Source organism: Chamaea fasciata, unplaced genomic scaffold, assembly GCF_029207755.1.
Source record: "Chamaea fasciata isolate MVZ Bird 193981 ecotype frontalis unplaced genomic scaffold, bChaFas1.0.hap1 SCAF_1, whole genome shotgun sequence".
In the NCBI taxonomy this organism is placed as follows: domain Eukaryota; kingdom Metazoa; phylum Chordata; class Aves; order Passeriformes; family Sylviidae; genus Chamaea; species Chamaea fasciata.
This window is the reverse complement of record NW_027094086.1, coordinates 86405601-86428452: the sequence shown is the minus strand read 5'-3', so window position 1 is coordinate 86428452 and position 22852 is coordinate 86405601. Positions and strand designations below refer to the sequence as shown.

The window sequence follows — 22852 nt, the reverse complement described above, 5'->3', positions numbered from 1 at the left end:
TGTGATAAGGTGGGAAGATCTTTGCAGCCAAAACTCTCAAGCTTCTTGATAAAAACAGCACATAGTTTTGCGCTGCTTGCACTGAGGGTCAACATCTCTCCAGCTCTTCCCTTCCTTCAGCTGCTCATTCCCATGCAAGGGAAAGCCTATGACTGGCCTCCCCGTCATTGATCAAAACAAAAGTTGGTGAGGTATGATTGTTCAAAGACAAAAAATTAAAGAGGACTGGCTACTCAGAACATTTTAGAGATAAGACTTAAAGTGAAACCCCACAAACCCTTATATCAGCATCTCAGAAGATTACAACAGCAGGAGTGAACTGCTGGAGGTGAGGGGGTAAACAAATTACAAAAAAACCCCCCAACCAAACCTCTTCAAGCTGGTTTTACTGCTTCTTCATCCTATGATGTCAAATGCCCATTTAGGTCATCAAGGAAACCATTCTGAAGTCACTAATTCAGTGTCATCATGAATTTTTTTAGTTACCAAGGCAAAGACACACCAGAAAAAGGAAAGCTAGGTATTTTAGGGAAATACCTAAATATCAAAAGACTCTTTAAAAAATGCCTCTTCAAAGAGATAAAAAACATCAAGAACAGATCTCCATTGAGATTTTTCCCTTTGCATTGTTTGCGCTCACATACCTGGAAGAATACTTGCCTTGAAGTGGTAGAGGGAAGATGCTTGAATACAAGTGGTGTTAAACACAACCTTTAAAGGCAAACACCACAATGTACCTGAAAGAGAGGGACAAGTGGGAAAAGGAAAAAGGGAGGGACCAGGCAAAGTGGCTCTATTAACATAAACCTGCCACTCTTAACAGTTACTGGAACCACAGAGAGATACCCATGAACTGACAGTAGCCATAGAGGGGATGCTCATTCTCACCTTCAAGGAGTCTGGAAGCCAGAGGGCAGGTAAGAACCTACATGTTAGAAATGAAGCATCTTTTAAAAAATGCAAAATGGTTGTGCTGGTTTTTCAACATCACAACTCCAAGACAGCAAAAATACTAAGCCAAACATACACAGCAGATGCAGTTCCTATGTACAAGGACAGATAGAACAGACATTGCTAATCACCCCCCCACCCATGGAGCAAGCTTGAATTAGGCTCTGTCCACAGGATTTCATTAACCTAGCAGCACTGATTCTAGGATCAAGGATCCATCCTAGCAGGCAATGCATCTTGTTGATTCAAGGACCTTGCAAAGATAAACTGGCTAAAAGGCATTCCACTTGAGCCTTCCCCTTTTCATCCCAGCCCTTGCTTCACTAGGAAGACATGATGGTTCTGATGGTTTGAGCAAAGATCTTTTTAATGATGGTTGCCAGGGCTTTTAAAATCTGCTCTACCTGCACTGCAATCAGAAGTCCTGTCATCCTCTGTTCTTCTCCCACCTCCTTCTGCCAGCACAACTACATCAGCAGCACAGTAAGTCTGCTATGAGAACTGACTGCGCCAAAATTGAACTTTCAAAAGACAGAGGGACAAATGTAAGAAGTCCTTATCAGCTTTCTGTCCTAGCACTTTAAGGCATACCTTTAAGATATTTAAAATATTTATTATTTTGAATATGTACCCCAAGAAAACAAGCAGTCAAGAAAATACTTCTAATTAAAGCAACATAAACATGCCCTCCTGCTTACACATACACAATGACTTTATTTTATGTTTATTTTTAGGGTTTCCTGATCTAACACCCAAGAGCAGAGAGAGACCTGCAAAGCATATGCCATTCTAGGGCTCCATGCCTTGTTCCTCACATGACCTTTATGGTATTAAATTTAAATTTAAGCTACTAAATGCATAGAGTGGCAGCAGAGCAATACAAGAGGAGCTCTGAATTCAAGAATCAGATCTACAACCACAACTTGATAGGGGGCAGGGGCTGTTCTTTTAAACTTTCTCCAAACACATATGCTTGCTACTTTCAAATACTATATAATTTGCAAAGCCTACAGAGCTCAGTAATAAGTGCTGAACAGCTTATTTAGAATGGTTTTACACACAGCAACCTTCAAAGATTGCCATCATAAATCAGTACTACCTGATGAGCAGGGCTTGTTTCTCCTAAGATCACTACATTTCATCAATACTGAGAGGGTTAATAGAGGGAGTAAGTAACCTAGATAATACTGAGTTCTCACTGTGAAAGGCTTTCCTTACCAGAAGGTTTCTAATCACCAAGTGTGCAGTTCAGGCAAGTTAGAATAAAGTTTTCAACAACTAAACACAAATCAAGTAGTAGACATCACTTGGTAAGCAGGTTAAGGTAGAGCTTTAAAAGGAAAGGTTCCTTTTCAGGCCATGTCAGCAATGAAGAATGTGCAGCACACCCAGGAAGAAAGGGGTTAGCATGACCTGATCTAAAACTCTCCTTCCTCACTCTCCACAAGCGGCTGCATTTCGGCAGCCTTGTAAGCACTGATTTGTAGAGCAATCTAACTCAGTAAATACTAGCAGTATGGCTAGTACTGCAGCAAAGTTGTTTCAGTTGCAAACAATAAAATCTTAAAAGTCCACCAACATGGACTAGTCAGTCCTACAGGTAGCCAAGTGGCTTCACAACTAGCAAATATAAAAAAAGGGATGGAAACACAGTAGCATTGCAAAATATGCTAATTTTACTTCAGTGAGCTCAAAACAATTCCTGCGATACCGGCCAAGAATAAACTGATGGATGAATCCCAGTCATCATCCCAATTCAGGAGGCAAGCATAGGAAGTGGGCAAACTTTATTATGGGTAATATCTCTCAGTTTAAGTGGAACCTAAAGAAACACCCAGAGGGAGCAAGGACAAATGTCCCTTGTCTCTGGACGGCTGTATTCATCAAGGTTTTAGATACACAGGCCATGCTTCACGCTGCCATTTGTAGGGAGGAAGCAGGGGGGCATGTTAAGTGGGGGGATACATGGACATTGCTCATGGAAACCAGCAGTATATCTGGGAAGGAAAACAGCAAGAAAAGCACCATTTAAACAGGCAGTTCTCAAGTAATCAGGATGGAAGTAACTGAGCCAGACCTACAAACAACCTCACCAATCAGCATCTTCTGACTGCGTCTTGCCAACATGGAGAAAGTTTCACAAAAAAACTGCTGCAGAATCATGGCAGCACCGGGAAATCTTTAAAGCCTGTCCATGTATATGTCTTACAGCAATGAATATCTAGGCAAATAAAGTATTTTTGGCATAAAGTGCCTGTGATAGATGTTAGGAAGTCAAACCAAACCTTTAAAAAGCATTGATGAACATTGTAATCAAAAGTATGGAAAAATTTTTTGCATAATAATGGATACTCAGATTAGAACTCCAACCTGGGAGGAAGGCCACAGAGGTGATACAGGAGAGGTCCAGAAAATCCTGAAAGGTGTGGAGAAGGTTAGTAGCGAATAAATACTTGCTATTTCCCTTAGTACAAGTCCTAAATGGTATTAAGTGAAAGCATAAAATGAGAGGTTTAGAAAATCAAATTTTCACCTCCTCTCCAAGACAGCACACAGATAAACTGCAAAATTCACCATCACAACATAGCAAGAGTCAATACAGGTTCAAAAAGCCACGGGACAAGCTCACAAAAAAAGGATTCTTGAACCTAAATACTGTAACTATGTAAATACCCCTTGGCTCAAGGAATTCCAGAAGCTGCATGTTGCTGGTAGACTACATTAGGAAAGCATCATTAAGACACTATGCCCTCTTGCCATACTCTCTTTTGATAAATCCACATTGACCAGCACATTGGGCATGACAAGCTTTGGGTCTGACTCGGTAGTAAGACACAATCAGGACTGCCTCTGGTTTTCAGTTAGGCAGGCAAAAAAAGCAGCATCACTTACTCCATAAAATTTAGCACAGATCTAAAACACCTCCTGCAACAAATCCAGAGGCATTTCTATCAGCTTGAGGAGGCATTCTCTGCTCTGAATCCAAGCTTCACTGAAGAAGCAGGTACCAGGAACTGCTCATTCCAGGACAGGGCAGTCCTGAGGAAATGCAGCCAGAGCCACAGCTTCAACGTGATTCAGGTCAGGGTGATTTCAGAGGTTACTGTACCAGGGCTGTCATCCCTGTCTGACGGCCAGTGGTTATTGTGCTTGCAGCAGAGACACGTCCAGCTCCAGAGATGCCCATAATTGAAGTTTTAACTACCACTCAATTCAATTCCAACACAGCAAACTCTGAAGTGCTCTGCTTGGGAGGAGACACATCCACCCTTCTGCCTCCTCTGCAACATAAACCAAGCCCTTCATCCAGGGTCAGAGCAGAGAAGCAAGACAAGAAACCTTTGGAAAAATACTGATTTTTTTCTGCATCAAACATCTGCCTGAGGTTCTCACCCAGCCAGTGAATACAGGCATGCTTACTTCCAGGTCTTTGAATAGGGACAGTGGTTAGAGACTCGTTTGTGGACCAATTCCACCAGAAGAGCCCAGCACAGAGCCAGGCCTCTTGTTGGTACTGCCACAGGCCATATTAACTTGTCACCTTCAATATGCATCCAGCAGGGTTCAGGTCATGGATTTGTTGGAAGTTCATCACTTATTCAGGCTTTTGTGTGAGAGGTCATTGCTGTCAAACTGTCTGCTTTCACAAGCACAAAAGCTCATGTTAAAATGTAAATACTTACAGGTGTTCCACCAGGCACTCAAGATTAAAGTCAGAGCAAATATATTAGTCCTAGCCATATTTTACAATGCTGGTAGCACTTGAATGTCATCTGTTTGTGAACCGAGGTTTTTATGTGGGTTCATCTGCCTAGACAGGAAGCATGATCTAATGGTGGAGACACAGGACTGGATTCACAGCATTTGGGCTCTTTTTCTGCCTCTCTTACTGTCTCCTTCTGTGACCTTCAGTAAAGAAATTCTTCATGCCACTGTCCAATTTAAAAGAATGTAACTAGATGCTTACTCGGCCACATATGAGGGCTGTGACCCTCTGTCATTTTTCCTAATTACTACAAGAATTCTGGAATGATATGGGAAAAGTTAATCCAACTGGTGAGGTTAACCTGAGTTAACAAAAAGCAAGAGCCTTATAAAAGAGCACTACACCCTCCTCCCCCAACGCCTGTGTGCCACTGTTTGTTTTTCAAGACTGAATCTCTGCAACTTATTATTACATCGCCCTTGATGGAGACAGCATTTTGCAAATTCAGCTTTGCAAGAAGCCCGGGTAGGCTGGCTCACCCCTGTTGCCCAGATTTGTGTGCTGCTTACCACTTTGCAAGCAATTCAAGCACGACTTGTGTTGGGATAACACCACAAGACTAGAAGCAGGACTATGCTGGCATAGGCCTACTGGGAAAATCAACTCCCCAGTTGTGGGAAGAAGCAAAGCCGGCAGAAGCTGCAATCACCACGTCACCCTGGAATCCAGTTTCACGTCCAGTCCAACCTCGTTCTGTGATTGAGCTGCACAGTTCTGGAAAAGCTGGTATCCTCTTCCCTCAGCACTTCCAGCTACACGTCAGATCCTCTTGTGACTTCTGAAACTGCTATGTTAGCTATTAAACTGGAAAAAGCCATCTTTGGCCTGAGAGGAACTCACATTCATCCAGTTCAGTACCTATGACAGGGGCAATTTTGCACTGTGCATCCCACATTATGGAAGTCACGAGACAGCCCTCCTCCCCGCCCTCAACCACGCAGAGGCATCTCCATCAGGGAGCCTGGTTATCAACACACCAGGAAAGGCAGCTTCAGTAAACCCATGGGTGACACAAAGTGCTGTCTCTCTGGAACAACCAGGGGGAGTGGAAGGAAGCTGCGAACAACTGTGCTCTTGTGATGTGCATTCCCTTCCTCTGCTCAAGCACATGCAGGATGCCAAGTAAGCACACATGACATGCTCCCTGCAGGATGCCACATCCTGCCGTATTTCATACAGCATCCCCAGGCAAGCCAGATACTTTTCAAACACAGTATGATCTTTGACAGTGATCTGTCACAGTGTGACAGGTTCTCAGAGACAACACAGGGGACAAAGGAGGGAACAGATTTATCCAGCAGTGCAGAACTGTTTCTAGCCACACTTCTCTTAGAAGGAAAAAGCCCAAGCAAACAGACACGCTGCAGCCACATGCAAATTTTACAATGCATATTCTTTCTGCTCTTTGCTTTTGGTAACTTGTTTTAGTTTTATGAATTTCTTGTAACTCTCACTCACCCAAACCCTTCCCATTCCTATCGAAAACGGAGGTCTGTTTAGAAGGATGGGGGGGGGGGGGGGGGGGGAGTGTGAAAAAAAGAAACGTGGAGGTGGTTTTATGTACTGCTTAACCGCCTCAAGCTGCTCCCAAGCCTTGCTCCCCGTCACCCCCCACACACGGTGCTGCGTTTTAAGGAGCGCTGGTATTGCTGACATCAGTGAGGCTCCGGGGGCCATCTAGGCAGCTGTTCCTGCTCCTGTGTGTGGCCACGAGCCAAATCACTCTGCCTTTTCGGTGATGTTCCCTCCTGCAGGCTACCCCCACTCCCGCCCACACGTCTGCAGGGTGGGGCAAGGTGGCCACTGGCAGCTTCTCCAAAGAAAAACCTACGTGGAAAAAAAGACTGGCAGCTTTCATTTCCAGCCTGTGGTCAAAAATGCTCGATGATTTTTGACAGCGTAGTGTGGATTGAAAGAACTGCAACTTCTCTTCCCGGAGAGCCAAAGACCAGACCAAGTTGCCCTTAGGACTTTGACATCTAGAGGAGAAAAACACGTGCTTTGCCCTTCCTCTCCCTACATGCAGGGGCAGCCCACCAGCATCGAGACCACTCCGTACAGCGGTTCCTGTTCAAAAGCAGACCCATCCATGGAGGAAGCTATTCTCCAGCCAGATGATGATGGCAGAGGAGCAGAAAGCTCGTCCAGATCGACCCAAGTGCACAAGATGGGTGCAAGAGATATTCCAGGCACAGGAAAGGGGGGGCCAGTGCAGCACGTTTTCTTCCCTCTACTGCTCCCCGCAAGGGCAGGAAGCACTGTGAGGGCAGGAGAGGTGTGCCAGGGCACCTCTCGGCGCAGCCAGTCCCAGGCGGGCAGGTTTTAGGCAGCTGGCTCTGCAGCCAGTAATCCAGCGGCGGGGTGCGTCCCTGTGCTGAGCTGCAGCCAGATCCGGGGAGTGAAAAGGTGACAGCCAAGCCAACTTCACATACACCCTCAGAGCCTGCAGCTCAGACCCCATGTCAAGATTAGGAAAGTATGTGCACACAGAGAGCACATGAGCTGCTGGAGTACTTTCATTTAACTCTTGCACACACCGTGTATTGAAGATGTTTGGGTTCAAGGCCACCTTTCTGGCCACTTCTCCTCAAAACCAAATCTTCTCGGGTGGCAAGAGCTGCAACAATTCCTTGGGCTGAGCAATGCCTCCTGAAGAAGTTCAGAAGTTGCTGAGATGAGTTTGGAGCTGTGGCTCACATGGGTTAAAGATTCTGGCTTGTGTCACAAATACTTTTTCTGAAAGTTAAAGGCAGGCCCCAATCCCGAAACACTTCCCCTAACTTTTGCCCATGCCAGTATTTTGACTTTAAAGGAACAACCTGCTTAAGTAGAATTATATCCACGTTTAGAGTGTCTGCAGGATCAGTGCTTGGCTTGATCTAGACTTGCTGCTGACATACGTGCACACACCCCCCAGCAAATTCAGAAAATAACTTGAGAGCTATCAGGATAAGACAAAAAAATAAGGATAAAGATGGTAACTCCCACCAAGGCACAATTAAAATTTACATGTGTATGTTGGAGGATGATTCACCAGAGCAAGAAAAACATAGATGCCTGAGGGCTATGGCTGGAAGCAAAGAAAGGCCCCTAATACTCAAGTTTATCTGGGCAAAGGGGAGTCCCAAAACCAAACAGGTTTGTACACTATCAGCACCAGAAACACTGATAATTCTGGGAGTCATGCTTTTAGTTTAATCTCTTACAAAGAATAAGAATTCAGGTACTGTAATGTTAGCAATCCTATAATGCAAAGAAACACTCCTTCAGCCATGAAACAAACTCAACTCCTTAATTCTCTGTACCGAGCACAAAGGCAGCACATAGAAACACGAGTTTCCCTGGAACAAACCAGTCAAATTCATTCAAATCTTCCCGAAGCACAACAGGGCAGAACCCATTCCTGTTCCCAGAGCTTATTACAGTAACATGACTAAACATGCTCAGCAGTCCAATGTGATAGGATGCATCCATTTGCTGATGCCAGAGGAAGATGCGTGTCTCTCCTACATGGCACTGCTCTCACAGGCTGCTTTTCAAAAGATGTTTTGAAAAGCGACCTGCTGCGTACATTCTTAACAAGTCATAGTATCACCGGCTGTACAAGTGTTTGACCTCTACTTGCTAAGCACTGTGGACAAAAATCTGACATCAGCTTATTCCAACCTTAGTAACACCGAACTGCTTCTGCAAAGCTGGCTGGAACAGACTACAACAACGCACCGATAAACTCCCAGACGGACCCCTGGGGTGCTGAAAGTGCAACTAGTTTAATACATGAGCCCATGTGTTTTAAATTTGGGTTGGTTTAATCCAAGTAAGTAACCTGATTAAAATGGGAGTCTTCTCTGGAGGTCTAATTTCTAGATGTTTCCATTACTCCATATGCTTTTATGCTGTATAAACATAATGAATGATACATACATCACTTTTGGGATGATTTAAGAATTCAGTTTAAAACTACAACACAAATCATTCAAGGCAACAGAATTAAATTAATTTGTGAATGATAAGAGCCAGCAACTGGACTTCATATTTCAGTCTTGGGAGGGTGACATACTGAGGGGGTGACATCTTTCTATTCCCAGTTTCTTCTTCTAATTTCCTAATTTCAGAACCCTGACATTTGTCCCTTTTACATACAGACCTCAGGCAAAAAGGAGAGAGAAGGATGTGATTCGACTGATGGTTCAGAACACATATTAAAGCTAGGAACGTATTTGCTTCTAAACCAAACAACCAGAGGCAGACTCCTGAACATGTATATGTACTTGCACCTATACCACCTAGAAAAGAAATCAATAAATAATCTGTCCCTCACGTGCAGAGCAGGTATTTATGAGAGCTGCCCAAATGCTGCTTTGCAACCAAAGCTGTCTATTTATAAGGAGACACCTCAGCAGGAGCAGTGCAGGTTCCCAGCATGCCTCTACCTTGGTATCTGGAAAGGCTCCACTATGGGGTAAGAAGATAGTTATAATTAAACATTTATACTGAGGTGGTGCTGTGCAGGTCGGTTCCACAGTGTGTTAGGTGGCTTTTCAAAACTCAGTAATTGAATGCTGATCCCTGCCCCTAAGAGTTTACAGAGTAGGAAATCAAAGCCTAACACTTGGCATCTGTATACCAGGAATTAAACAAAGACCACCACCAGTTCATTTCCTGGGTCTTTGGACTAGGCAGCTCACATAAACATCCATTACCAGAAATACTGGAAATTTTTAAATCAGCAGTCTGGACTTTCCTAATCCACATCTGTGCAGCTCTGTTTGAATTAGTAGATGGGACAGTAACTACAGCATGCAATTTGCACATGCTGCTGGCATCTTCTTGTCCAGTGTAGATTATTTTTGGCCCAAATACTTTTTAGCAATCATTTTGAAAAGACAGCGAGCACACAAACGGAAACATTTACTGCAAGTCAGTCGATTCAGGCCGTGCAAGCACAAGAGAGGCTGCCAGTACACGAGGTCGAAAGTCAGGCAACAGCAGATCCTTCTGTCCTGAACCTCCAGGACAATCCCAGGGAGGCATCAGTACATCCACAGTGCAGCGCTAGCACACGTCGGCTCTGGGGCAGACCATGGCCACGTGCAAGCCTGTGGCCTGTGTGGCGTTGCAAAGCCACTAACCCACATCTTTTTCTATGGAGATTGAGTTACGAAATGGTGCAAATAAAAACTCTGGCCCCAAACACACAGGGGCCATGTCTGTCCCAAATCCATCCTCAGGGAGAATTCTCTACATTCCCCTTTTCCTGCAGGGAAGGGCAGGGCTGGGAAGGACAAGTCCTCCTCCTACTCACCAGACTGAATACACTCAAGAAAGTAAAAGTACAAGCTCTAGGATTTAAAAAAAAGGACACAGCAATGGCTACACTTGCAATGATGCCCAAAACCTGGATGGAATAATTTAGTCAAAATAGACTATTATATTGCAAATACCATTTACTGTTTATCAAACAGGCTCCTAGAATAGATGCACTGACTTTGTAACTACACCTGTAGGAATTTCAAACACCAAAAAATACAAAGACACTATTAGTATTTCAGTTTTTTAAAGTTTCCTGGCATCTTTCATGCTGTGAATTCTCAAGAGCTTTCAGCTGTACATACTCCACATAAAATCTTAGTCCAGAGAAGCATGAAAGAATTTTGCTGTTGATTCAAATGAAAACACGTTTTCCACTTTTACCTACTATTTACGTATCTATTGATTTTTTAAACACAGAACAGCAACTGCAATGGGGCATGATCTGTGTTCACCTTGATCTACTTAATTGTTCTGTGAACACCTCAACTTTGTTGGCTTTTGAGCATTTAAAATGAGTAATCTTACTATTTATTTCTAACTTTTTTTTTTCCTCTCAAGGGAAAAGGGAAGCATGGAAAATCCTCAGTCACTAGATTTAAAGAGCTTACAAGTTCCAAAAGCTTTGCAAGCAGAGATTTGGAACTGCTTGAAACTGCAGTTACTGAGGCTGCAGAGTTTACAGAATCCACCAGATCCTCCCTGCAGAGTTTATAATCTGCATGGCTTCCTCCCAAGGTAACCAGCATCCACTCTGAGGTACGCATCATCTCCCTCATCCCTAGAAATTCACCCTCTGCTTTGGCTGAACACGGTAGCCACGGCACGCTCAGCAAAGAGACACTGCCATTTTGCAAAGAGGAGGAATGGAGACAGAGGATGGAGAATATTTCACCCACAGAGCGCAGGCAACACTGATATGAAATAAAATTCTTCACTTTTTGAACAAAAACAACTTCCAACAACAAAGCAAGTTTATACCAGGGAAACAGGGGCACTTGGACACAGCTCTCTTTACCCTTTTACATCATGGACAGTCAGGAACCTGACAGTCCAGAGAGTGACAGGAGATCCTACCAAGCAGAAAAGACACCTATCTGCTGTAAAGGCTGGGAAGTTGCTCCAAGACTTCTTCCAGAAGCTGCCAATGACCACAGTCTTGAACCTTACTTGGAAATGTAGTAGAATGTACTCAGCAACACCTGGCTGATAAGGCAGTAAAACAAATGATACCTGCAGTGGTTGGAAGAACAGACCAAATGAAATACACTTGACAACTAAATACAAGACATAAGTTACATCTCTATAGAGAAGCACTTGTCACTGCACTCATAGTTCTTCCCCTGGAAAATACAGTCAAACCTCACAAATGGAATCCCTTAGTAATCCAGCTACAGCTCTTCTACAGCTGGCTTCTACAGCACGTGCTTCCACTTCCTGAACCTTCAGTGTCTTGCTTAGAAAGCAAACCTCCTTCTGCAGTCCTCCTTCCTCCCACCCAAAAGCATAAGGATGTACACACAGCGAAGGATCTGAGTTGTGCTGCAAGTTATCCAGCTGAAGACCAATTCAGGATGCCTTAATGCATTTGGGGAGAAGAAGGGGATGAAGCAGGTGAGCACATGCACAAGACGCCACAGACACCTTGTGTTTTTCCTCAATACACTGGCAACTGCATCAACATCAGAAAAAAAAATGCACACTTGAATGAGGAACAGCACACAGGTTTTCATGACCTGGTTGCTCCTCGTGTTCCCAAAACACAAAGAGCAATGAAATGCTATTACTTAATGAAGAAAATACAGTCTGTGTAACAAAAAGAGGAACTTAAACTAGGGTCTTTCCCCTACCCAAAACTGTGAGTGGCCCAAATTAATAAGGAAGTAGTGCTGCGTACCGGTACAAAATCAAAGCAGTTCTCCCTTGTCCAAGCCCTCGTGTTTCCAGTGAAGGAGTCCAGCCTGAACACGGCAGTGGAATTTATTGCTGTGATGCAAGAGCTCTGAGCACAGAACTCCCAGGTACCGATACACCTGAACACTGACATCACCTGCCGCATGAAACAGGACTAACAAGGGCTCCAGTTAAAGCCAGCTAATCACACACAATAAAAGCAAAGGCCAGCTACACTTCAGTGTGAACATTTTGTTTCTCTCATCCTCAGACAGGAAGCACATACGTGAATTAACTAAAAAAAGTTTGTCAACGGCTGATCATCCTCCATTTTCAAAGGACAGATGATGCAAGCCCCCATTCCTAAAACACCTACGAGTACATTTGTGCTGTTTCAAGAAAGCACATGCTAACACCTGTTAAAGTATCTATCAGGAGATGCCAAGTGGAGAAATTCTACATGTATGAGAGGCTGGCAATTCCGCTATTAATCACAAAATACCTTTCTCTTTTAGAACCAAATTAACACAAGTCACTTAGGCACATCAGCAAAGAAAATTTCCAAGAAGCTTAACATATTTTTTATCCAGAATGACTTGAAAGTCTAAATTCCACTTTTCAAAGCTGACACTGGGAAGTCACTCGGCCATTGTGTGCAAGCACCTTTCCCACACTTTTTCAGAGCCCTACACAAATAACATCCCTTGTGCAAATGGATCTTCAAAGAAATTTCAGACAGCAGGATGTGGGGATGTCTTCTTCAAAAGGAAAAGGATCTCTCAAAATCCTGAGATTATATAAGTAAATAAGATTAAACAAAAAACATTTTTACTCAGGAAAGTTAGATGCAGAAAAACGAATTTGAAAGTTGCATTCCACATGCTTCTACAGGAAGACCTGCAAAGGAGACAGGAGAGGTCATCAAGGCCTGAAAGGCCTCCCTCTCTAAAGGTCCTTGGAATACCTGTTTTAGCTCAGAAGCCTAACAATGCCCTAGGGGATTTTGACAGTTTTTCTCTTCCCTTGCTGTAACACCTCTGTGGATGGCTGAGACTGCAGATGAATCCTGCTGTTGAAACAGCTGCCTCTCTCCACATCTTTAAAGAGGTATTCAGATTCCCTTAGCCTTACTTAGTTGAATCACTCTGAATAAACAGTCACCACCCATCAACTATGTATTTTTGTAAAGCACCTAGGCAAAGGCAACCACCTTTATTGATTGCTAGGCTGGCCAACCTGAAGGCTGAAATGTTGTTATTATTAGAAAAAAAAAAAAAAAAAAGAAAAAGAAAAAGAAAAAAAAAGAGCAGGATACACTTGAACTGTGTTGTTTCTAAAGGAAGCACAGGTCCAGGCGTTGCTCAGTGACATCAGGACGATTCCTCTTTGACTGCAGGAGGCTGCTCTAACAGGTTTCATACCAGCACAGCCACAAGCCAAGTATCCCACTGACTCTTCTCCCTTTTGTCCAGGCCCTTTTCCTTGTTCTGACCCTTTTCCACTACCACATGAACGAGCCACTCAACAGGAGCCCAGAGCATATGCCCCAGCTGGCAATTATTTCTACTTTCAACATTTCATAACAAAGCATTAGCACAAGCTCTAAATAAGTCCTGTCACCCTGCTCCAAGTAAAATGCTGAAGGAAGAAGGGTGAGATGCTGTGGTACTGCTGTCTCCCAAGTTTGTACTCTTTTAAGTCACTGGCCCTCAAATGTTGCTATTCAAAAGAGTGATATAGGGTGAGGTGGAGGGAACACCTTCAGGTGGGAAAAACATCACTGGCAGACATCAAAGATAGGCCATCATCAGATTTCTTACACCAAAGAAGAACAAAGAGTCAATGCTCCTGAAATTCCTGTTCAGAAGTACCCCAGACCAGAGCCAGCACTTCCCACCTCAGCCAACCTCACCTATGTTCATTTGTAATCAAACGCTGATAACCAAACCTGGCCTGGCAAAGCTCTGCAAGCTTCAATCCCCTCCTGGCTCCACACAAATACCTGAACTTTCACCAGAGAGTGACATTCCCAAAAATACCCAAGTCCTGCCTTTGAAATCACTGCCTGTAAATATTCTTCTAAATGTGCGTGGGGGAGAGGGGGAAGCCACAGCTCCCACAGGTGAGGATATTAAAAAAGATATTATGCAGGATATTAAAAAGAAAGCAACAAACAAGCAAACAAAATAAAACAATGCACACAGAGAAAGGATTTCTCATACCCCTCCACTAAGAAAATCTGCTTTAACTGCTGAACAACAACTAGCCAAGTCAAATCTCCCACCCCAAAGCAAGAAAAAAAGCTGTTGCACTCTCAGAAGGCAATTCCTTCTCACCCTCAAAGTTTACATCTGCTCCTTAAGAGACTTTCCAGCGAAGCTGCAGGGTACCCGAGCACTCCATCCATGATAAAGCTGTTCTCAAAAGAACACGAAGCAGTTTCTGGCCCTTTTCCAAGCTGTAGAATGCTGTTGAAAAGGCATATTTTAAAGCTGTAACCCTATGACTGTCCATCTTGCTTGAATTCAGAAAGGAGGTGGAAGACAGGGAGCAACAAACATTCTCACTACCTTCAGGAGAACAAAAAGCAGCACTACCATCCTCCTCTACAGACAATTACTTCCCAAGAAAGAAGCTACCACATCAACAAAGCAGTCCTCGCAAACTGGTCGAGTAACACGGTCCAATAACACACTCGTTTCAAAACAACCTTTATCATGCTGAAGGAGGAAGACATAATTTCACATGTTTTAAGAGTGTACACTTAAAACAGAGATTTCCAAACTTAGGCATTATCCATCAAAAAAGTTAAAAGGGGCTTTTTCCACACATGCATAGATTTCGGACTAACAGGATTTACTTGTTTTCTGCCTGTTCCTGGGGAACTTCTGCAGTTTCTTTTTTCCCAAGACTGTCCCTACAGGCTGCTATCCAACATACATCAGATGCTCCTAGAGCAACAGATAACTCTGGAAGGACATTTGCAAAGGGCACAAATCGAGGGCCCGATGTTAGTAAAATTAAGGAGACTGGGGGAGGGTAGAACTACTCCTGTATGTAGATCATTTGAACATCTGACACAGTCCCCTGGAAAGTTTTACTTATGCATCCAAGTACTTTTTTTTTTCAGATGTCTTACTAACAAAAGGTGTATTTTAAGTCAATTTAAAAATTATTGCAACTAAAAAAGTGAATCCTTTTCAAAAACACTCAGGTTAATTTTAGCATCCTTCTGTTTAGCTGCTTAGCAACACTTATCCTATGACCTTCTAAGCACCCCCTACTTTTACAAGGGATAATGAATATAACCAAAGGGATTTATCTATATGTTTTTAATCTATACGGTGTAAGTGCATCACCAGTTTTTATTTAAATGAGAAATCCAATCCGACTGAGAGCAATTCAAACTATTTCTGTTTAAGAAGAAAGTTTCACAGACTAAACTCAAGCTACTGTTATGACTGTAGTGTTACTTCAGTATAGGCAAAGTGATAATATCCTTAAGGAGTGAGGAAAGCAATACACAAGTCGATGTTTGTACACTTTGGGAAACACTGAACTCATCTTTGGTACCAAAAGAGATCACACATACTACTGACAGGTAGAGAGATAACTGAAGAGATTCAGTTTTCTGAGTTTCGAAACTTGAAGTTATTTCCCAATCCTCAAGAAGAAAAGCCATTTCATCAGAGGGTCACTGAATACTGTAAAGAGCTAAGAATGGGATCACAACCTGGGTGAGCCAAGTCAGAATAAGATGCTCCATTACACTGAAATCTGCAAGTGAAGCTTCAAACACCCAGGTCCAGGTGGGAAAAAAAACCCAACCAAAACCCCAGAAAAACAGTCAACAACCTGCTATATAAGCCAAATATATATATATTTTTTTTTCTTTAGCATTGTTAGTTCTCAAAAGAAATGTCCAGGAGTGGCTACATATAGTCACTTCTGATGGGCAAACAACAATTTAACAACTAGAAGCTGTCTGTGAAATGAAAGCAGAATAAAAGTTTACTTGATTGCACTTTAAGGGTGGTAGTTTTTCCAGCTACATTATATGAATTCAGTTCCAAATACGGATGTCAGGAGGAGGAAGGTGAGAGAGCAGAAGAGGCCACACTCGGGAACAGCTGCCCGGCAGCATGAGAGGCTGGATTCGTCCCTGCCGGCAGGTGAGGGACAGCCCTGGTACTCTGATTGATTGGATGATGGATTCATGCTGTTTCTGGGTTTCTAACAAACAAAAGGACCTATTCTTTCCTAGATGTACCCAACTCCGGTTAAGGCTAATCGGCATTATGCAGGCACACCAAGAAAGGACTATATACCCTTAAGTCTTCAAAGAGAAAATTAAAACCTAAAACAAATATGGCTGGCCTGACCCTGAGTCACTGCATCCCTTTCACGCACGCTGATCCTGTGGAAAACAGGAACTGCGGTAACAAAACTCAGTGCTTGTGTCAAAACGACCGACCTCAACGAAAAAACTTCAGCCATCATAACAGCTCTCTACTGTGCACTGTAGGGGTGACAACACGGTGTTATTTAGCAACTGCTCCTGTTGCTAATAAGCAATTTCTTTTCCAAGGCATGGGGCTGGATGTTGGAATGGTAGGAAACATCCACTGCATTTGCTGTCTCTCCTAGACCACTGCCCCAAAATCACACTGAACTAGATGTTTACTCTCTCAAATAAGTAAATACACTTGATCTTATCTCCAAGAGAAAACGGGCGAAAGAGGGAGCTGGGATTAAAACTCAATGGTTGCAATCCCCCCCGCCTTCCCTCCAGCAATCAGCCCAGTGGCTCCCGGACAGGATGCTGACTCCTGGGCGAGCAGGACCAGAGCATCAGCTGCGGGCCGGACACCGCGGCGCGGCCGGGGGAGGGCGGCGGGGCACCGAGGCGCCCGGGCCTCCGCGGGGTGCGCAGCCGAGCACAGCGGCCCGGGCAGGGAAATGTGCTGAGCCAGGAGAAGCGCTCTCCTCCTTCTGCGCAACCCCGCGAGGATGCCGAGCAGGCGAAGATATCGCAGCCGAGAGGTGAAACGGGGAATATTATTTAAAAACGAAAAAAAGAAAAAAGAAAAAAAAAAAAGAAAGAAAAAAACCCCAAGCGTGCGTGCGGAGGGAGGCGGGGGAGAAGTGCAGGGAGAAGAAGCCAAAGGAAACTTATCTGCGACATGACAAAGTTCAATCCACCGCCCTCCCTCTTCTGTTGAAAAAAAAAAAAAAAAAAAAAAGGAAAAAAAAAAAAAGTTGCAGCATCTCGGCGCGCCCCGCTCCTGGCCCGGCCCGGCTCGGCCCGCGACCTCCGCGCCCCTCACCCTGCGCGGATGGGGCGGGGGGGGATGCCGAGTCCGTGTGTTACGAACCGGGCAGGAGGAGCTGCCTCGCATCCTCAGCGCGGCCCCCGCGGCGCCGCCGGGGGTGTCCGGCCCGTAGCAACGGCGATGGGGAGGGAGCGCAGTCGCCCAGAGACGGGGCTCGGCCGGCTCCCATCCGCACCGGGCACCGCGGCCGGAGAGGGGGAGGGGGGGCGGCTGCCGCGTCGCCCCAAACTTTGTTTTCACCTCAAACACCGCCACTGTGAGAGGGGGGTCACCGCTGCCTCACCCCTCTCCCCCCCGCCACGATGGGGTTGAAGGGGGCGAGGGCCCGGACACCCCTCCTCAGCTTCGGATGCTGCCCGGCTCCTTCCTGTAGTGGTGACGCCGCCCAGGCGTCCCTGCCCGCCGCTGGCCCCGCCGCGTAGGGATGTGTTCCTGGCACCGCACAAAGGCAGCGGGACGGGGGGGACCCACGGGGGGCAGCGCCCCCCGCCCTCCCCGGGCACGGCTCCCCCCCGCCCCCGCCGCGCAGGCCGGGAGGGGAAAGGACACGCACGTCCCTACCGGGACGGGGGGGAGGAAGGCGGGGGGGGGGGGGGAGGCCGGGTGGAGAAAGTGGAGGAAAGGAGAAAAAAAGCAAATAAAGTAAGGAAGAGGGGTAGAGAAGTGAGGGGAGAGGTACCAGGGTGCCGAGTAAAGGCAGGCGCGGCCGCCCGGCCCTGCCGGGGGAGCGGAAAGTCAGCGGAGAGATGCGCGGCGCAAGCCGGCTCTACCTGCGGAGAAGGGGCGCCTTCATCCCAACTTCCCAGCTCCGGCGCGGCCCTCCCAGCCGGGAACAGCGGGCAGGGGCCGCCGCGGGACCCGCCGCCACCGCCGGCAGGAAAATAAGCCCGAAGGAAAAGTTAAAAGGCAAGCTCGGGAGACGGGGGCGAGCCGGGCTAGAAGATGTTGCTTCCTCGCAGCCCCATCCAAATTGTGGCGGTGGCTGGTTAAAAATAAACTTTGCAGCAGGAGGGGGGGGATGATCTGGCCGGATTCCTGAGCTCAGACGGTTTAATATGGATGAGCATCAGGTCCTGAAGGCAAAACGCCGCGGCTGGTGCCGCTGGTTGGTAGAAAGTCTGCAACAGGGAAGGGGAAAAAAAAAAAAAAAAAAAAAAAAAACAGGAGCCGCGGAGGGAGGAGAGGAGAGGGAGGAGCGGGGGAAGGGAAGAGGGAGGCTGCACGAACTCATCATCATCTCCACCGCTGCCAGCCAAACTTTTTTCCTTCTTTTTTTTTTTTTTTAAGGAAACTTTTTTTCCCCCTCTAACAAACATTTCATTTTTAAAATAAGTCGCACGACCAGCCGACATGCTGCAACGTTCTCATCCCCGCGCCTACCCCCTCCCAGAAGTTTATTCTTCCTCATCTTTCTTTCTGCCCCCCCCCCCCTTAAGAAAAGGAAAAGAAGAGGAGAAAAAAAAAAAGAAATAAGTCCCTCCGGAGTTAAGGCACGCTCTTGCCCTTTGTGAGGGAGCGCGGCGGCCGGTCAGCCCCGCGGTACTTACGCCGGACTTTGCTGGGGCTGGGCTGCTTGCGCCGCGACATGCCGGGAGGATGGGCCGCCGGGGGGGCGCGGGGACGCGCCGGGGGGAGCGCGCACGGGAGGGAGCCGCAAACTTGTTCCGGAAAAAGGAATCAAAATGGCGTTTCTGTGGATGTGCAAAGTTCATCAACTCCGCGCTAACTTCCCCTCCTCCTTGCCTCCCTGGAGGGGAGAGATGGGCACGGTTAGGGACCCCGCCGCGCCGCGCTCCGCGGGCGCCCCCGCCCCCTGCCCGCCCCCGCGCTGCCCCGCGCACCCTGATAAGGAGACACATCACGTGTCGCTCCGGCTCCTCTCCCGGGGACGCGCTCCCGCGGCAGCAGCAGCCTGTTGCAAATAGCATCTCTAACTCGCCCTCGTCGCGGGGAGGGAGGGGCGCCTCCAAGGAGAGGAGTGAGCACAACTTTCCCCCCCCCCCCCCTTCCTCCGTCCCTCCCTTCTCCGCCCGGCAGCGCAGCAGCGGGATGCCCGGGGCAGGCGCGGGGGGAGCGCGGGGGGGCGGCCAGGTGCCACGCGGCGCCCCGCGCCCTCCCGCTGCTCCGGCGGCCGCGCCCGCGGGGCTCTCCCGGGCGGGCCTGGCCGGCCGCGCTCCCGGCCCGGCGCGTCTGTCCCCCGACAGCCGGCCACTCTCCCGAATCGGGGCTGGAGCGCATCCGGAGCCGCCGGTGGCGGTGCCGCGCCGCCGGCTTTAAGGAATTCACCGCTGCCGTGGAAATGTCTGTGCATCCTCCTCCGCCTCCCAGCCCGGTGCCTCACCAGGTACAGCGGCCGCAGGCAGTAGCCCGCTGCTCCGCGGGCAGGAGTCTCCTTCTGGTTGTGCTTGTTTCCTCAGAAACTTTTCATCCTTGCGCGATTTGGGTCCCCGCAGAGGTCAGCCGTCCATCCAGACCTAAAGGACACGTTAAGTTTAACAGGACCGCGAACATCAGCACAGGAACAGGAGGTGCAAATGCTGTGTCTAATCAAAGGCGAGATGCGGCCGCTTGCACGTACAGGTAGTGCACCATCCTTCCCGTCACTTTCCCTGCAGTGGGAGTTCAAAGGTGTAGGAGACTCAACAAGTGATGGAGAGGTGTTCAGAGTGGTGAGAACTTCACTGTAGAGCCAGTACCGGTTTAGAGTTGTGTGACAAATAATAACAGTACATAAAAACAAAATACCTGGCAATACTCCATCCTGAAAGCTTGATGGGGAAAAAAAAAAAAAAAGAAAAGTAAACCAACAGTGCTTCCATGGAGTGCCTGGTGAGTATAGGAGGAACCAGTTTACCTTAAAGGAAATGGTTATTTACACTCTATCTAGAGCTACCAAAACTAAAACTAGGCCTTTTAAAGCTGTTACTGGTGAGGTGGACCTGGCGTCTCTGCCTGTTTTTTAAAGAAATCAAGTCATGGCCTCTAGGCAAAAGGCTTGTGCCAGCTTACATGGTAGCCTATCTCCTTATTGAGAAAGGATTCACTTTGAAAAGAAGGCTAAATTCCAGGTATGTGGCAGTAAGCCCTCAACCAACTCTTTTCACAGTCTCGCATGTAAGATATCATGCTTAACTTCATTTGCACCATTTTTTCAAATACTTGATAAAGGTATACAAGTCAGGAATACACAAGTCCTGTCTTAAAGACATGAGCTGGTGATTCATATCAGGAATAAACCTCTTCCCTTCTGGACTCCCAAGTGAAACACCTGCAGGTCTGGTGAACTGGAACTTGGAAATGCCACAACTGTGAAACTGAAAGGTAGTACACATGTATTCAGAACATGAAACTGCAGCTTCAACCTGTGTGTGTTTGTTTGGTGGTTTCTGCAGGCTGAATTTTTGTCACCTGTGTTCTGTACTGAGTTCTGTGCAGTACTACCCAGGCGGAGTTGCTGACTGACAGAGGAGCAATATCATAGTTTATTCCACAATATTAGCAACAAACATGAGAAAGCACATTCTCATTGTTTTAAGGTTCCTATTTTATTTAAAAAAAAATAAAAAAACAACAAACCAACAAACAGTAAAGGGAAGCCATTAAAAATAAACTGATAGCTAAGTGTCTTCAACCTTTTCATCTCTATCCCCATTGTACCTGCCAACCTGCAGTGGCAGAACTGCTGGTAAGTTTAGCAGCTTTACAGCCAGCTTGCATCTTCAGTATCTCTTGTGGTCAGGCACCCAATTAATCAAAAACCTGAGCAGTTTATCCACCTCAGGCTCAGCCCTTGGAACATTGCATTTACATTGGAAGACTGCTGTGATTTAAGCCTTCATGGCACACACATACAAATCCATGGAGACTGGCCTGGTTTGCACAGCCATTTATTTACACAAATGGCTGCAGTTGAAACTGCTGAAAATTCCTGTATGGGTAATCATATTTGGAGGTTAGAAATGCATGTCTCATTGACCTCTGCCTAATATTTCTGGAATAGTCTTGGAGGCATTTTGGACCACCTCAACATGAAGATTCCCATCCTCAATATATTTTTTAACCTTGGAGGTGCTTAAGAGCACTTTGATGTGGGACGTTTAGCAAGCAGATAGATGGAATAGAAAAATAAGTGTTTCTTAATTCAGCATCTGAAATCTGCTCTTGAAAGATGGACATGCAAAACTCAAACTGGAAAAAAAAACATGATGTTAATGTTTGGAGAAAATATGTAGATAGTTTTTTATAGCATTTATCTCTATTCTTTCAAAAAGATGGGATGAAGGATGAACGAGTCCATACTGTGTTACATTAATACTATTTTTTTTAAAAAAATCCACCAACAAAAAACCCAATGATGAACAAAAAGTTATGTAATAACTTTAAAACCCCATTAACTAGGGTTTATAAAATAGTAAAAAGTCTTTTAACAGTTAAGGAATTAATTTTAATTCTGGGTTATTTGTGGGCAAGAGAAATGAAATTCAGTTTTTCAGCCTTCTGTCATTTGAACTTTTGTAATGCATCAGAGAGGTAAAAAGCCACTGTGGTCTAGTACTGAATGTGAAGTTTTGAGCAAATGGTTCTTATTTTGTATTACTTATTACAATGAAAGAGAAGGTAGAGGTGTTTTCTGTCTAATAAAGCCCACTTTTATGAATGACTCTCTCAAAGTGTTACTACATGACTTATATGATACAGCTATCTTCACACTGTACTTTTTACCATTTGCATTACTGTGATTTATCCCATCTCCTCTGACAACTATGACAAAATATGTAATGTCTTTTTTTCTCCTAGGACTATTCATATTTTCTATACTTTTGGGATATTGGGACATGAATACCCACAGTGATCACAAACACACTAAGGGGCAAGAAGACTTTTCTCTAGCTTCTGTGCAACCCTCCCCCACCTCTCTCATCTTTCACAGTGATGCTAAATACAATGAACAATCGTAGAAATAAAAGCAATAGTTTTGTGAAGGTGTTTAGTGTATTATCAAATTCATTGACACCCCTGGGTGACACAACAATGTTGGTGACAAAAGCCGCCTGCTGTGGTCCCAAGAAAAGGACAACTCGGCCCCCACCCACAATTCAAGTATCAGAGATGCTAATTAAAGGTGTTCGAGGAGAGAAGAAAAATAGGATGTATAGCTTAAATGAAGGCCACAACTTGAGGATGTCTTAAAGCACAGAGACTAAAGCTAACACTAGGATTAAGAGAGAAGTTAGAGGTTAGCTAGAAATTTTTTTTTCCCCCATCTTACAAGACATTATCAAATTTACACTTCCCTTTCAGCCAAAGCAGCTTGGAGTAACCAGGAGTATTTTATATGCTAAGAGGCAGGACTGGGCCCTGACTTTACAACACCTCACTCCTGCTGGGTGAGGGCAGCTGCCAAGGCCCAGTTCCCTCACCCTGACGCGTGGCTGTCCAGCCACAGAGGATGTCACAGGCATCTGAGGCTCCATGCCCTGCTTGAGCCTGTGCCTGCTCAGCATCCGGAGTCCTCTTGCTGCCATCCTTTTCCTGATGTCCTCACTTGTGCCAAGAGGGAGAACTCGGTTGACATACTAACACAGGGAAAAGCCTGCTT

General features: G+C 45.8%; 1 protein-coding gene across 4 annotated transcripts in view; it reads right to left on the bottom strand.

Annotated features, from left to right (window-relative positions):
* RREB1 (ras responsive element binding protein 1) overlaps positions 1-19179 on the bottom strand; it is a 122577-nt gene extending 103398 nt beyond the window's left edge. Inside the window, exons 1-2 of one of the 4 annotated variants that reach the window (XM_066187704.1) lie at positions 19095-19179; positions 18801-19000 (exon numbers count right to left, since the gene is read on the bottom strand). In XM_066187704.1, coding sequence (XP_066043801.1) covers positions 18801-18840 — 40 coding nt within the window. In that variant the 5' untranslated portion in view covers positions 18841-19000; positions 19095-19179. Of the gene's footprint in view, positions 1-14256; positions 14337-18800; positions 19061-19094 lie in introns of those variants that run through there. The other 3 variants (XM_066187731.1, XM_066187714.1, XM_066187723.1) reach the window with 3 other exon arrangements.
* Between the last annotated feature and the right edge of the window lie 3673 nt (positions 19180-22852).